Below are 16,473 nucleotides of genomic sequence, written 5' to 3' on the forward strand. Positions count from 1 at the left end.
GTAGCATTAAGTTGTTGAAGTACGCACTAGAGATAGGATATCTCTATGCACTCAAACATTGTTATAACGAAGTTTAAGGGGAGCCACAATTATTTCATTATATTCATTATTGCGTTATATCGATCATAACAGTTTCTGGCAGTGTATGCTCAGATGGGCGCATACCTATAAGCATGCAAAGAAGGAAACCGCCTTGCGGTCCGATTTACCGCAGCGCGACTACGCGTGCCACGGAAAATAAACTTAGTCAAATCTCATTAACTCGAACTTTCGGGTAATTCCAACTCACACTGAGGTCCCGTAAAAGCTATGTGTATTCCCATGGGCGAAAACGCCCTGTAATTCGAACGGGCAAGCACTTCCGACGGTTCCGCGCTCCGAAAATGCTCTCGGCACCATGTCCAATGTCGCGGCGGCACCTCTAAACGCTGCGCGCGAAGAAGGAAAAGAAGAAAAGGAAAGAAAAGACTATGGCGGATTGTTTGCTCTTCTCAAATGCCGCTCTGCTACACGCCTGTTCCACGCTTCTCCCTTTTCAGTCTCTGCACGTAGAGACCCTTCTCCTTCCAAGGCCGGGCGCGCAGAGAGAGGGAAAAAAAGAAAGCTGTCGCGGAGAGTCCACCTTTCTCGGTGCAGATAAGCAGCCATTGTAGCAGCAGAGACTCAGTCGTTGCCGTTGTGAAAGGGAAATCGCTTTACACGGCAGCGCCGCTTCTCTGTCATGTGGCCCGCTGAGCGGTTCCTCAATCGTCTCCGCTGGCTGTGTGAGGAGGTCGGCTCTCTTGGCCACGCGGGGCGTGGCTGTAGGTAGGCGCGGAAGTTTTGAAAGAGCCGTGCCGAACGAGCGTCAAACTTCGCAGAAAACGCTATACAGTCGAGCCCACTTAAAACGGCCCCACCTAAAACGAACTTTCGCTTAAAAGAAACAATATCCGTGTGACCGTGAAAATATACATTGGTTCAATGGCACAAAACACACAACGATTGTCCCCGAGCGCCGCTGGTCGGGTACAGCAAATGGAGTCAGCGGTCTGCCGATTTTTCGGGAAACAAATTTCGAGCACAGATCAGGCATCGGCGATGTGCCCATACCTTCTTATTGTCAAACGCCGACCCTGCCTCCGTGACCTTCTAGTTGCCGCTCTCCCCAACCCATGGAAGAAGGAAAGCTGTTTCCTTCCTCCATGCCCCGACTGCTTTTTGTTATGCACCCCTCCGTCCTTTGTCCCCCCGCTACTCTGAGCACCCCGCATCGCCAGACGAGGACAGAGTTTTTCACACTGCCACCGATCTTTCGAAGACAGGTCGGCCATCTACCCTGTTTTTGATCGCTGGTTGGCGTCGCCGGCCTGGAGGGACCAGACCATTTGCCAACATTGTCAGCCACCGACTGTATACGATAGTCTGCGTCTAGTGCACGCGCGTACTCTACCCCACCGACTCTGCGATTTGTTTCGTGTTTAGGACTTGTTCTCGCTCACTTCGCACTCTGCCCAGCATGCCTTCCGGGCGCGTGCGGAAGAGCGAAAATGGCTGTTAATTTGCGTGGAACAAATTGCGAAATATCGAAGTTCGTGAAGCCACGCAAGCCCGCCTGTGCAACAAAACGATTTTTTTACCACGGCCGCGCGTACAGATCCCGTTGGCCATGCTTTGACTTTTGCGCATGCAGGCACTCTTTCCAAGTTTTTCTACGTGTGAGTTTCGCGGACCTTTCAAGCAAGCTACCCAATCTCCTTCCTTCGTGTGTGTTTCGGTTTTCAAGGTCGCCCATCCCGCCGCATCATCCCCTCTTTTTATCGCAACTCCTTGCCCTTCTCTCGCAAGTCTGCTCTCCTTTCTTTATCACAGCCCCTTCGCCCACGAAGGAAGGTTCCTCCGTGCCTTCGCCTGTCTCCGCGAAGGAAGGTTCCTCCGTGCCTTCGCCTGTCTCCGCCGCTCCGCGACGCCCGCCACGCTGGCTTGAATTAGTTTCGTTTTCTGGCTGAAAACGGGCCCAGAGCTGTTCCACGCGTTCTGACACGTGTGTCGCGTGTGCACCCCTTGATTGCTCTTGGTGTGCGTATGTAGTCGGGATGGCAGACGGTAAGACTAGCACGCTTTTTCCTGCCGCTCAACAAAACCTCAAGCCAAGTGTGACCGCTTGGCTTGAGCGTAATCCGCGCGTTTTGTGCCGCGTTGCTGAGTGCTTGCTGATAGCTGTTGGCCATCTGGCAGCCAACTTGCCGCTTCGGGCGTCCCAGTATTCAGCTGTGGAGATGATGAACATTTCGTGGGCGGTGGTGGCGGCTTCTTGCGCGCGAAACCGTTTTCGCGAGGCCGACTTCGTCGACGTCGGTGTTACGTCCTAACAGGACCACTGCGGCGGGGGTTTGTGGCATTGCATCGTCGGCTCCGACCTGGTAGAGGTGGTGGACAATCTGTTGAGATTGTTTAATTACGGCGGATGATGATGCCGAAACTGCGGAACCATGCACTAGTTGGGACATTGTGAATGAAGTACGTGGCTAGAGCGATTTTGAGGAATCGGATTGCGAGAACGACGAAACTTTGGAGCCACTGCCTCATGCAGCTTATGCCACGGGCCTCGGCGAACGAGTACCCTGCCGTCTTAAATGAACTCCAGGCCGCCCTTATCGCTTCTGCTCTTCGAAACAAGTGCATCACGGACTTTTTTGGGGAGAAAATTGTTTTCACTCGCAACTTTTTTCAAGAGATGTGTTTAATTTACTACGAACTTCGGGATACAGCGAACGGATGCCGCGTCACACTCAGGTTTGTTATAAGCGAGCTTGACAGTACCTGACACACTAAGGTTGATTTTTTATAGACTATTTGATAGACTAATTTAGTTTGTTATATCTATTTACCAGTCAATTTTAGTTCGTTAAAATAAGGTTTAAAATGTATGGTTCTTAAAGGAGATTTCAAGAGAAACTTTGTTTACTTCGTTATATCCATTATTTTCTTATATCCAGGTACTTTAAAAGGAGGTTTGAGAGTAGTGCTCAGCTCTTAAAGGTGAAGCTTAGGGTTCCCCCAATTTTTTGTAAAAGCGCTTCAGTATTTTCGCAGTCGAACCTTCTGCAATGAAATTCATAGTGCTTTGTCTTTTTCAAAATTAACTGAACCCTTCAAATTATAAATCAAACCGATTTTTAAGTTAAAATTGTAGTTACCTCGCTTCTCACAGTAGCAAACGATCACCGCTGGTTCGCGCTTAGCGAGCCACAGGGCCGCGTCTTCATCACCTACTCGCGTGTAGCGCACCACTCTGCGCGCGCTCAACTAACAAGGCGTTTAGCGCGGCGCGGCAAAACAGACAGTGTTCTAATAAAAGAAATACACAAACACTTTATTGCCTTTGGCGGCACCCCGAACAACAGTACAACGTCCGCTCCCGGGATGCGGGGAGTAAAGGCTCCGGCACGTGGACGTTCACGATAAGGGGAAACCGCGAGCACGTCACAGCTGGCAATGGCAAGCTTTGACACGGCGGTCGGGTAAAGGTTCCTTGCGGCTGTGCTGCGCACTCTCATGATGGCCACTGGGCCTGGTCGCGAGAGTTATGGCAAATTTTGTACGCGTAGGCCTATGGCAAGTGCTGCTTGATGTGGTGCGACCACACCAAGCCGCACTTGCCGTAGGCCTACGCGTACTCAGGCTAGCACTCAAGTAAAAACGCCTGCCTGGGATGCTAAGGCCCCCCAGGCAGGCTACAAAGGAGACGCCGTCGAAGAAAACACGTGCTTACCAGGCGCCGACGAACAGAGGAGAGAGACTTTCCGGCGCGCACATGACTTGGCCTCGCTGATTCTCGCAGCCCCCGAGAACACGCGCCCATGCGGGGCGCCATCTATCACCACACACCGTTACCAGAGCACGGGAAAGGGAAAAGGAGCGGCCGTACGCTGGGATGCCCTCGAAAAGGTCGCGGGCGCGCTTCAGATCCCCACACAATCAATCCCATAAAATCGTCAGACATAAGCCTCTTTCATTAACTTACATAATGTTCCAAGTTTGAGCATACTTGTGCCGGCAGATTTTGTTAAAACTAACTTTAACGTATTCTTAAGGGCTGTATCATTTCACTGGAGAGTGCAGTGCTGCTTGGGAGTGTGGCATCATTATGTCAATTTAATCTCCAGAGATTGCGGCTCTTTGAGCTCACGGACAGTCATGCCATCAGGCAACAAACACGTGTACATTTATTATCCTGCTTTTAAATCGCAACGAGGTTACGAGCCGAAACTAAAACATCACTAGCGACAGGCATAAATAACCTTACAAAATATGCCAAATAGCACAAGCAACATCATGCTTGCAAAGTAGGCTTGTGCGAATTGTAAATTTTTTGTTCAAAGTGAATACTGATCTGATTAGAATTATTTTGAATTGAATTTTAGTAGTATATAGCGCATATTATGAAGAAAAATGAGCATATTTGTCATGATCTGACCAACCTGCAAATTTTTTAATTGAAACGAAGCATGTCAAATGACAATCGTATTGGTTCACTGGGAAGTTGAACAAACTTTGAATAGCAGCAGGATTTGACCATCGATAGAATGCAAGTGACTTCCAAAATGTGTTATGCTTTAAAACTTCTAATACCGAAAGAATATGAGCCATTATAACAAGCTTTTAAACTTCAAAAACGAATGGATGCGAAGTTAATACATCTACAAGTGGGGCTTCGCGGCATTCCAGATTTTTTTTTTCGAAAAGATGTTTTTTCGTTATAGCACTTCTTTACTGCAATGGAACCACCTTTACAGGCAGGTTACACTTAGAATAATTTATTCGTTCATTTCGATCTTCAAAACTTTAAATAAGTTCAATTCGAATTGAAGGGCATCTGAACATGTTAATATTTGTTTGAATATATGCACAACCCTAATGTACAAAGTACCACGAATGCAGTGTCACCAACCTTCAACTCGTCGGGAGGAGTCCACGAGAAACGAGCTGTGGTACTGTCTCTATGGGCCCACTGCAGGAGACGTCCGTTCCTACCAAACCGTAAAGACTCTTTACTGTTTCCTGTGTGCCGACCTAACCTCTCCTGCCAGGTGGTGCCACCGACATCACTGTGCTAATTCTATCTCGCGCGACCACACAGCCACCTCTCCTTGGCCGCTGTCAAACCTAGCTGCGGCTAATATGCTAGACACGCGTGCGTCATCAGGCGCAAAGACTTTAATATGGGTGATAGCACCTCCGCATTATACATGTCCCCATGCGCTGTTTTATTCCTAGAAAGGCCATTTTCACGAAAAGGAATATCGAGGGACAGCTACAGTGTCCATATAAAGGGAAATCCCAGCTTTTGAATATTATCGTGCATTTTTTACAAAAAAAGTTACCAAGAGCTGTCTTTCAGTTTTAGCTGGATGCTGTCGCCACTATTTTCTTGGCAGAAGTGACCTGAAAGAGACCGCAAACATTCAAATCCTAGGTAATGAACCAGGAAAGTGGTCTTCATATTTTAACCTTATGCCTTCCAAATTATACATTTTTTAAATAGAGAAGCAATTATGAATGACTTTTTTGATTTTCCTCTGTAAAACGGCATTAAGCAAAGTAGATGCATTAAAAAGTATTTTGTATTGCAGAACACGCAGACGAAAGATGACAATAAGAGAGAGTTGGCTTTTCTGCCAAGTGGACAGGGTTGCACTTTTCCTTGAAGTATTTTGTGGAAAATAATAAAATGGTAATGCAATCTGTGCATGAAGAGGATAACTAAAATGCACTGACCTGATCAGTCTTTGGTAAGGGACGACCTCTGCTAGCTCGTGCTAGTTGGCATGTGAAATTTTTGGTTCAGCCAAGCTAGTCTAGGTAGGGCGAAAGGTTAATGAAAGTGAACACATGCATTCATGTTGTAAATGGCGGCAAACATTCGAGAGGTTCAGTATCTTGTGACACACTGCTACGTGCCAAAATATAGCGGAGCTAGGCTTCTTTCGTAGTGAGCTTAGTGGCATTTCGCTTGAAAAATAGGGACAAAGCCTCAAGGAGGTTGCTGCAATTGGATTGGAGAATCCGGTCAAAATGATCGATTTATGGATATTTTTTTCTGATCGTAGTAAAGTATTATAATTATTTACGCTGGTAAAATCAAGGAAAAATCACTTTATCAGCGTGTTATCGTCGAAACCCACAAAAAATGTCTTCAGGAAGTAGACTAAAATGTAAGTGAAGTAAATCCTGAATTAAAGAGGGGTCATCTGCAAGGCGTTCTGGTCCTCAGTGTTAGGTTATCGTGTTTGTGTATAGGGGGGGGGGGGGGGCTGACGCAGACGCGCTTCGCTATCAGCGGTGACCCGGACTCGGACTGTTGGGCTTCGTGATGTCAATGCTCGGTGTGATAGTGGCTCGATCATGTATACAAGCAACCGCCCCTTTTCCTTCCGGGTGGTAAAACAGTTGGTTGTGTGACCGAATAAACATTTGTTGCACTTAGCCACCGTGTGCTACCTGCCGGTCTCGCTCCTGTTTAGACGAAGATATAATAGTGGCGACAATGATGGGATCCGAGTGAATCAGCACTGCCGACAGACGCCAGGCACTTTTGGGAACGGAAGATTTCAACATGGCAGCGGCTGGCAATTTGAACCCTTCCTCGAGGACGGAGACGAGGCTTTCGAATCGTACATCGAACGGTTCGAGCACTTCCTTCGGGTGACCCAGGTGAGCGACGACCTCAAAGTTTTGATGCTGGTTATCGCTATTGGGAAGAAAACCTATCGCACGCTTAAAAATCTACCAGCTCCCGCGAAGCCCGAGGAGATAGAATATGCGCAACTAATTCAAGCCCTCAAGAAGCATTATGCTCCGGAACCCATGGTCATAGCGAAACGTTTCCGCTTCAACCGCCAGATTCAGCAGGACACAGAACTGGTGGCTTTGCGTTGGAATTAAAGAGTCTGGCTGCCTTCTGCAATTTAGGGGCATTTTTGAATGAATCTTGGCGGGACCGTTTCGTTGCCGGGCTGAAAGACGAGACAACGCAAGCAGAGCTTCCGAAGAGGGCCACACTGACGTTTGCAGAGGCGTGCGAACTAGCCCGAAGTATTGAACTAGCCCGTTCCGAGACGAAAAAATTCCAGCCCGAGGGGCAAGAACTGGGTGTCCACGCCGTTCAACGACAAGCTCCGAGTTCAATGTCGAGACCGCCGCGTGGAGATTACATGGAAACCAGAGCAACGAAAGAAACCACCGGTTGGGCTTGCTACTGCTGCGGAGCCACCTCCCACACCGACGAAAGGTGCCCATTCAGGAAATACCGCTGCCGCGCCAGCAAAAGAGTGGGCCACTTGGCAAGAGCGTGCCGATCGTCCGCCAGCACAGCGCACTATGCGGAGGAGAGTAGTGGTGAGGACAATATTTTGCTACAAAATATATTTTCGTGTGACGAGAGTGTCCGAAACTATACTGTAAACGGAGGGGTCGGGGGTCGTAATGTGCCGACGCAGATAGATACGGGCGCGTCTGTTTCTATCGTCCTCGAGACTCTCTATCAGCGACACTGGGCCGGGAGACCGTTGTTGCCGTGTAGCATAAAGCTAAAAGCCTATGGGGGAACGCCGTTAGCGGTTCTGGGCAAGCTGGTGATGCCGGTAGAGCACAACTACCAGACAGCGACGCTGCCTCTGATCGTGGTCCGTACGTTGCGAAAGAGTGAGACTGCGTTGCTAGGGCGAGACTGGTTGGAATCTCTTAAATTGGAGTGGTTGAGTGTGAGTGGGGTGGGGATCGATCGAGTAGCTTGCTTGCTTGAAAGGCTCTCGGAAGTGTTTGAACTAGAGCTCGGACAGATAATGGATTTTCAAGTAAGCTTGTTGCTGAAGGATGGCACAACACCGGTCTTTTGTAAACCTCGACCGGTGCCCTTCGCACTTCGAGGTCCCGTTTCCCAACAATTGAGGGCCTGGCAGAACGCAGGGGTGATTGTTCCCATTCTAAAAAGCGACTGGGCCACGCCACTAGTGGTGGTTCCAAAAGGAGACAAAAACGGTCAGGATTTGCGGAGACTACAGAATGACGGTGAATCCCTGCTTGCGCACCGATCATTATTCGCTGCCAGTCATGGAAGATTTGTTTGTAGCCTTGCATGTGTGCAAATATTTCACTGTGCTTGACCTTTCAACCGCGTATCAGCAGCTGCAGTTGCACCCTGACTCGCAGTCTTTGCTCACAATAAATACGCCCATGGGGCTGTTAAAGTTTACGCGCCTACCATATGGTATAACCAGTGTACCCTCGATATTCCAGGCAGTCATGGATGATGTTCTAGGAGGCCTAGATATAGTCGCCTGCTACCTGGGTGATGTGTTGATTGCCGGGGAAAGTTTTGAGGAATGTTGGGAAAAGGTGGAAAGCGTGCTGACAAGGTTCAAGAAACGAGGCGTTAAATTGCGCAAAGAAAAGTGCAAGTTTTTCGAAACATCGGTGGCGTATCTGAGTGACGTGCTGGACGAAAATGGCATTCGACCATCCGAGGATAAGGTGCGCGCTATCAAAGACGCGCCAACACCCAAGAACAAACAGGAGCTTCGAGCATATTTGGGCATGCTCAATTTTTATGCCAAATTTGTTCCGAACATGTCAGCAGAGATGAAACCATTGTACGCGTTGTTGGGCGAAAATGTTAAGTGGCAATGAACGGACCGGGTGGCGGATACTTTTAAGAGATCTAAGGATTGGCTTATGCATCCCAGAGTACTAACACACTACAATCTGGATCAGGAACTGGGTATGGTATGCGATGCCTCGGCATATGGACTAGGGGCGATTTTATTCCATAAAATCGCAGGGGTCGAAAGACCGATAGCGTTCGCATCGAGGACACTAAGTCAGGCAGAGCAGGGCTACGCCCACCTGGAGAAAGAGGCTCTTGCAGTTATTTTCGGTCTAAAGAAGTTCCACAAATTTTTGTTTGGTTGAAAATTTTCCGTTTATTCAGATCACCAACCCGTGGTTGAAATTCGCGGGCATGGCTAGCCAATCTCTACAATGGCAGCAGCACGGATACAGCGGGGGGCCTTCATCCTTGCAGCGTATGACTACCGATGGGTCTACCGAAAGGCAAGCAAAATCCAAAATGCCGATGCCCTTTCACGGCTACCGCTCCGAGACAAAGCAGAGGAGTCAGAGGGCGTTTATTTAATTTCAGTGCTAGACGAGGCTCCATTGTCGGCAAAGGAAATCAGATCGGAAACGCGTAAAGATCGATTGCTGTCCAAAGTGCTGTTTTTTACGCAGAACGGGTGGCCTGCGCATGTGTCGGACGACGATCTCTCATCATACTTCGTTCGCCGTAACGAACTGTCGGTAGACCAAGAGTGCGTAGCTAGGGGCAATCGCGTGGTTATACCAGTTTCGTTGCGACAGAAAGATTTAGAAATGCTGCGCGAGGAAACGCAGAGATGACTCGAATGAAAATGCTGTCAAGGAGTCATGTCTGGTGGCCTCGCTTGATGCTAGACATAGAGCAAGCGGTGAAAGAGTGCATCACTTGTCAGTGGTCACAGAATGCGGCAGCTAGAGTGCCACTAATGTCATGGGGCTGGCCAACGCGTAGATGGCAGCGAGTTCATCTGGATTTTGCGCAAAGGGACCAGTATTACTTTTTGGTCCTAATGGATGCTCATTCGAAGTGGGTTGAGGTGTTTGTCATGACAACAACAACAAGTAAAAAGACAGTAGAGAAATTGCGAGGTGTTTTTGCGGCCCACGGACGACCAGAGGAGATCGTGACCGACAACGGGCCCCAATTCACATCGCAGGACTTCGGAACATTCCTGAGCAGGAATGGAATTCGTCATTCCAAATCTCTTCTCTATCACCCAGCTTCGAATGGTAGCGCCGAATGGTGCGTTCAGACCATCAAGAAGAACTTGTTTAAACAGATACTAGACGAAGAAAGAAAAGGAGACAAGAAGTCCATACAACATCGCATAGACCAATTTCTCTTCAGTTATCGCAACACCCCGTCCAGCACCACTGGTGAGACCCCAGCCCAGATCTTCTTGTCGTGGCAGCCAAGAACCAGGCTGAGTCTGCTGCACCCTGCAATGAAACAACGCATGCGCGAAAGGGGGAGCAGGCGAAGCTCCACGCAGACCAGAAACGAGGGCCATGGAGAGACTTATCGGAAGGCGACCAGGTTTTGGTAAAAGGGCTCCGCCCGGACGACGACAAATGGTTGTTGGGTACAATTGCTCAGCGGTGCAGCGCCTGACGCAACTTTTGCAACACTCGCTGCAGCCACAGATTCACGAGCAGCTGACGAAAGGAAGTCTGCTAGAGAAAATGAGGCAATAAAAAAAGAAATGGAGGCTGTCACATCATCATCATAACATCATGATAAAGTGAGGAAAGAAAGGAGAGTTGCCATGGGGTCACTTTTGAAGGTGTCAATAGCGCGTGCACGCAAATTTTACAATTTGTGTAAAATACCTTTCAAGGTGTTCTGGCTGCATGATATGCACATGTTCGCGGGAATGCATCCCACAGGCTATCTCGGCTGCTAAATTTTGTGTCTGTACCCTTTAACTTCTTGCCCGACCATTGACGAGTGTAGTCGAGATTTTCTAACAGTGACCGATGACCACTATAGTCATCGGTCATTTAATTTGTTTGAAAATTTCGTGACAACTCCCAAGAATTAGGCGTGACCGAAATAATGCTCACTATACTTGCCACATTTTTGTTTGTTGACGCTAGATTGCCGCACATCTAAGACATTTGTGTCCCAGCTTTAATTTATTGCTTTTTTTCATTCTATTGTATCTCAGTGAAGCCACCTTTTATCATTTTCCACACAATTAGTGAATCATTGCTATTGAATTGAAAGACTGGTACCTTTATTTACAAATAAAAAATCTTTACAAATTGAGCAAAATTTTTTTTTCAATGATTCCTGCAAGTTTGTTTTTTCTGTTGTGAAAGGGTTAAATTGACGGCCATACACTTAGTAATTACCGCCTCACCCTACTTCTTTGTATCACTTGCTCAAACAGTGAATGTCGGTACTGCTTCATGTCTTGATAATAGGCTACAAGCGACCACGCAGGCTCGTTATTAAGAGGGATGAGGGTCTTAAAAAGTTTATTTGTTCTATTGTCATGAAAAATGCCATGCATGTGTATCACTGAACGGAGATTTCAAATGTGGAAGCAGATTTCAAATATCTCGCTTAGAAAAGAAGTAATGACAAATTTTCACAATATAATTTGGTAATTTCTTATGGGTGATTATAGTAACTTGCAATAAAAAATTAGTTTTTGAAACTTCATAGTTCCTCTACAAGGTTCATTCCACAAACTAAAGCGAACTAGACTTTAAAACGACTATTCAGAAATCGGGAATTCAGGATCAGGAATAATATATAAACATGGAAGGTAAAAATGACCTTCCAGTAATCGGCTGCTTTTTATCATATGGTTACATTTTCATCAAGGTTGAGAGAGAAAGAAAAGCTTTCACTTGCAGTTCAAGTGCTGTGGAAAAGAGTGGAGCCAAGTTTGTTTAGATATCTTCACAGAAACTTTCGCAAAACTTTCGTAAGGCAGATCCACTCCAAATAACAATGCCAAAAAAGTTAGGTTTCAAGTTTTAAAAACATTTGTAATTTTGTCTATCAAGTTTTTACCAAAAAGAAATGGTTTTCTGCCAATTGAAAATTTTGCCAAAACAGAATTTGGACTATAAATACCACAAATCGCAATTTCCGAAAGTCCAAGTTTGTCATGGCCCTGCAACACTTTTTGAACATGATCGGGAAACGCTGCTGATAGGTGGTAGAGACTCCCGAGAATACTCAAGCATAATATTATAGCGCAGCACACAGCACCTGGAATTCACATAAATTCTCAGTCAGCTAAAGATCCCTTTCTTCTCTCTAGAGTTGATAAAAGAAGCCAAAAATCACTTGTCAAACCTGTTCTACCATCATTGGTCTAATTGAACCGGGCATGTTCTGTCGTCAGAGATCGTTGTCGGAGGCCAAAACTTGTCCACGCGTGCGCATGCGATTGCACTTAAAAAGCTGCGTATTCGGGGGAGAAAAAAGTGCTCTAGGTCAGGAGGCTTGTGTGACTTGGGTATTTTCTCTACTCGTGTCATGTCTCCCTGCTTAGCTTCCAGCGCTTTCGTCGGGAGGAGAGAAGAGAGCATGCAATTGCAACGTGCATCCAATCTTTGCAACTCCGCTCGTACTGGACGGATTGATTCGAAAAATCTTTGCGGTGAAGTTTTTGTGAGAAAATAAGCTTTTTTTAATAAACTCCTTAGATGGCTACTTGAAAAGTGTTGCAGGGACCCTTTATTAATCGATTCTCTGTTTAGCACGCTCCTGTTCTTTCAAAATTTTACACTTTATCGGTCACACCTATGCTTGTTTCCACTATTCTACATCTTTTTCACACAGGATTTCACGAAGACTTGACGTACAGAATGCGGAAATGCAAATATTTTACTGTACTCTTTAGAGGGTGCATTGTAACAGTGGTGCGCGCTGTGGACACTTGCGACTGCTAACTACTGCAGTGGCGTCTTGTCCACGTTTACGTTGGCGCAGGCGTCCCAAGAGTGGCACACCTTCTGGAGCACGTCCGCGGTCACTGGGCGTCACTCTGAGCTCCGACTTGGAACGCATGCTGGAGGAAGCAGCGGTGGTGCCGTCCAAAGCTTCAGACATTCAAGAGGTGGATGTTGACGCCATTCTGGCGGAACCGTCCGTTCAGCTGCCTCCCCGCAGGCAAGCCCACTTATCGAACCCCTTGCATTTTTTGTCGTTGCATCCTGGATCTTTCGCATTTGTCACCAGGCTGGCATTGCCATCTTGTTCTTTGTTACTGTAAAAGCTCAATAATTCGGGTTTCATGGAACTGGAAGAAACTGTCCAAGTACAACATTGGTGAATTGTCTACGCGATAAGGAACCAAAAAAGCATACTAAATCAATACACTTTCATTTTCTTGAGGATTATCTTCAACTCTTAAAGTTCATGATAACAAAGTTACATGTTTCATGAAAATAAATTCGTTATATCGGGAAATTCGTTGCTAAAAGTATATTCTTACTGCTGTATCTATTTTAATACTGTTCTTCATTTGCTTCGTTATATTAACATTTACTTCGTTTTAATGACCAATATTTCATTATGTTCTGGCTTGTTACCGAGGTTTGAGTGTATATCTAGCACCTATTTTGAAAATTAGTTATGTAGGCTGTAATTTTCTTCATTTGCAACATCACAATGATACCTTACTCTTGAGCCGAAATGTGCTCTGAATTCATGCCTTATTACGTATCAGTAATGGGATCATATACTCCTTTCAGAAAGCCTGCAGCTGTTTCAGTTGTCTGGAATGCTGTTTTTGTTCCTTTGCGTCTCACAATTGCAGTGCTTTGCAGGTGGAGAATGCACGTCGACACGTGTTTATGTGACGCATGTTTATCTCTGCTCTAGCTTGGCTGCGGTTTTTATCAGGACAGGCGTGAGCGGAGACCACGGTGTTAAAGCCAGGCGATGGATGCGTGCCTCGCAGCGTTACTTTTAGTATGAATGAATGCTACAAGTGTGGCTGAGGCTTGGGTTAAGGGGCCAACATCTAGGCGTGTTGGAGCGTTGACAAAAATGCACTTCTTGCATTAGAAATGCGGCCGAATGGGATAGGTGCGCAGCAATGGTGCATTGCAAGAGTTAATGACTTAGGCCACGGTCATGATGCATTGCTTCACTTTGCCACTACCAGAGGCCACGACACCCCGTCAAAAAAGAGCACTGTCGGAGAAAAGTGGTGTATATAAAAGATGCGATTATAAAGCTTCTGCAGTGTGTGACCAAGGCACCGTGAATAGCGTGCCTGGAATCTGTTGTGACTGAAGGAGAGATTGTGGGTACGACTCCTGCTGATATAACTTTTTCTTTTCATCATTTCCGGGACAGAAGTAAGTCGCTGCAGCCTTACGGGCATAAAACACTTTCGTGTTAAAAAATATATATATAAAATTTCTTCACCTTTTCATAAACGCCTCCCTGGGCGCCGCCATAGCCCTCCTTGGGCTGTGCAAATTGGCGCGTCCCCTCGAAAATGCACTGACAACGGTGCGTCCTTAGCCTTTGTACACCCGCGCACAGCCCATCATGGCAGTGGGACAGTCTTTTTCACTTCTTATTGGAGATGGCTTTCTGGTTGTCGCAAGAATATGTTTCACATTGTTCTATTTTGGAGAAATCCTTCAGGCTCCTGCAGTTTAGTCGAGAGTTGTGGAAATTTTAGTTCCATTTGGTGATAATTCTTTTTAATGACAATGTACCAAACCAACCAATTAAGAACTTTTAGTTCAATTTGTAAATTTTTAAGTTGGGGAGATTTTACTGTACAACGTTCTACTAAAAGATTTAAACACTGACCTATTTACACAGCAGGCTCAGTAGCTCATTAGCGCAGACTGTGCTGACAAGTTTTTCGTATTGTGTACTAGTATGAAAGAGTGGGCTGTAATATTGATGCAATATGTTCAGTCTTCACTGCGAGCTGATTCTTGTAGCTTTAGAGATCTAAGCCCACTCGCTCATTCAGTTACCCTGCTCTCTATGCATATGTAGATGTGCATTCTAAAGTTCAGCAAAAAGATTGTTTGATATAGTAAATGCACCTTGCTCTGAGCAGTAGCTTAATAGTGTTTCTTAATCCTATATGAAATATGGGTGCACTGTACAGTGTGTAGCTTGCTTGATGGCTGTGTGGGGACCGGAAAGAATGCATGGACGACACGAGTGCAATATTCCCGATACTAAAGGAACCCACACAAAGGGGGGAGACAATGCATGACAGCATGAAGAATTGTGCCTCTGTTCGACAGGATAAAGTGGGACCGGATGAGTATGTTTTGGGCTTTGTGCTTTCTCCTGAAGTTTTTTGTTCTTGCTAAATAAATTCTAATTCAAATTATTCATTTAATATGTTCGCGCTAGTATATATTGACTTTGCTCTTCTCAGCCTCTGCAGTTGTTACATTGCTGTGGTTGTTTCACTTCACAAGTGCCCTCAACTCTTCCTCAATTCGCTCGTTCTTTTACAGATGTCTCAAGAAAAGTGCCAGCCCCCCCAGCCATACCCGCAGGCTGCCCCTCGACACTGATTCCCTGGGCCTCATATCGCGGTTGTCGTCGCAGGAGATTCCCGTTGTGCTCGAAGGATTGGCAGAGGTACGCTGCATGTAACATTGCTCATCAAAGTGCTTTGTTCCCGCTATTGATAACAACAGTATGTTCTCAGATTAAAAAAAAAACTACTCTGCCTGAAATAAGCCTGTTAACAGTTCCCCAGCTAACATTGATTGCCTTTCGATGAAGTGACCTCTACTGTACAGAGGGCATACATGTATGAAGTCTGAATGCATTGCACAAAGGTGAAATGCTCAATTCTCATCACGTGCAACATTATGGCTGGTAGTGCATCAAATCTTAATCTTTCAGCCTCAGCTTGTAAAAAGGGCCCTGTATTACATTTTCAGCATGATCAGAAAACACTAGTCGACACCAATGAAAACACAATAGCGAAACATTGCCTTATAGCACACCAAGCAGCATTTCGCAATTAATTTTCAGTCAACTATAAATTGTTCTCTCTCCTTTCTGCAAACAATGCCATATGACTGCGCAGTGTCCCCAACTGCACGACCATCAGCCGATTTTAGCAGTGTGAACTTCATAGTCACTAAAGCGGCCACATGCCTGCCCGTGCAATTCCACTGCAAGAATGCTGTGCATTCAGATCATGACAGGCCTGCAACATCATTTTGTTTTTTTTCATACTATTTCTCCCACTTAGCAACAGGTAGTTGTCTTCAAAATGTGTTGTTATTTCAATAACAGCTCACACTTTCCCTTTGCCATTGTAACTTACAAGGTATTTCTTTTTGTTGCAGATATTCAGTGAACCGCTGCATGTAACTGAGGCAAGGTATCAGCAGATGATACAGCGATCCGAAGAGATGACGAAAACAGCGTTGCAGATAATCGCCGACTTTTGGAGTCGTGATAGAAGTCAGGAAGACTCTGAATGCTGAGCAGCAGTGCAGTCGAGTTCTTCTTTTAGGGTTGACAGGCGGGCTGGGCTAGTTGGTACAATTGTCCCCAGTTGTTTCCCTTTCTTATCTTTCTGGCATATAACTTCTTTTCTGAATAAACTGAGTTTCAGTCTGCGCTTGTTTGTATCTTCTCCCGTGTCCCGTTGGTTTGCGCTTCTAATTATTCCATTATGAGTTCTTGTTTAGCAGACAGCGGACAGTTTCGTCTGCAGCACGCATTTGACGAATAAACTACGCATCATGTGTAAATACGTGTTGTACCGATTACGTTAGTTTTTTGTGAACGTGCTTTTAGTTTATCTGCTTTTAAATGTGCTTTTAATCGCGTGAATAAATTATTCCACCGATGGAGTGTTAGTG

At 46.1% G+C, this 16,473-nt stretch overlaps 1 protein-coding gene across 1 annotated transcript in view; it reads left to right on the forward strand.

Moving 5' to 3' along the window:
• LOC119161524 (cytoskeleton-associated protein 5-A-like) overlaps nucleotides 1-16,163 on the forward strand; it is a 33,027-nt gene extending 16,864 nt beyond the window's left edge. The window contains exons 10-12 of the mRNA XM_075876686.1: nucleotides 12,590-12,769; nucleotides 15,103-15,229; nucleotides 15,952-16,163. Of these exons, the coding sequence (XP_075732801.1) occupies nucleotides 12,590-12,769; nucleotides 15,103-15,229; nucleotides 15,952-16,092 (448 nt within the window). The 3' untranslated portion in view covers nucleotides 16,093-16,163. The remainder of the gene's footprint in view (nucleotides 1-12,589; nucleotides 12,770-15,102; nucleotides 15,230-15,951) is intronic.
• The last annotated feature ends 310 nt before the right edge of the window (nucleotides 16,164-16,473 follow it).

Source organism: Rhipicephalus microplus, chromosome X, assembly GCF_043290135.1.
Source record: "Rhipicephalus microplus isolate Deutch F79 chromosome X, USDA_Rmic, whole genome shotgun sequence".
In the NCBI taxonomy this organism is placed as follows: domain Eukaryota; kingdom Metazoa; phylum Arthropoda; class Arachnida; order Ixodida; family Ixodidae; genus Rhipicephalus; species Rhipicephalus microplus.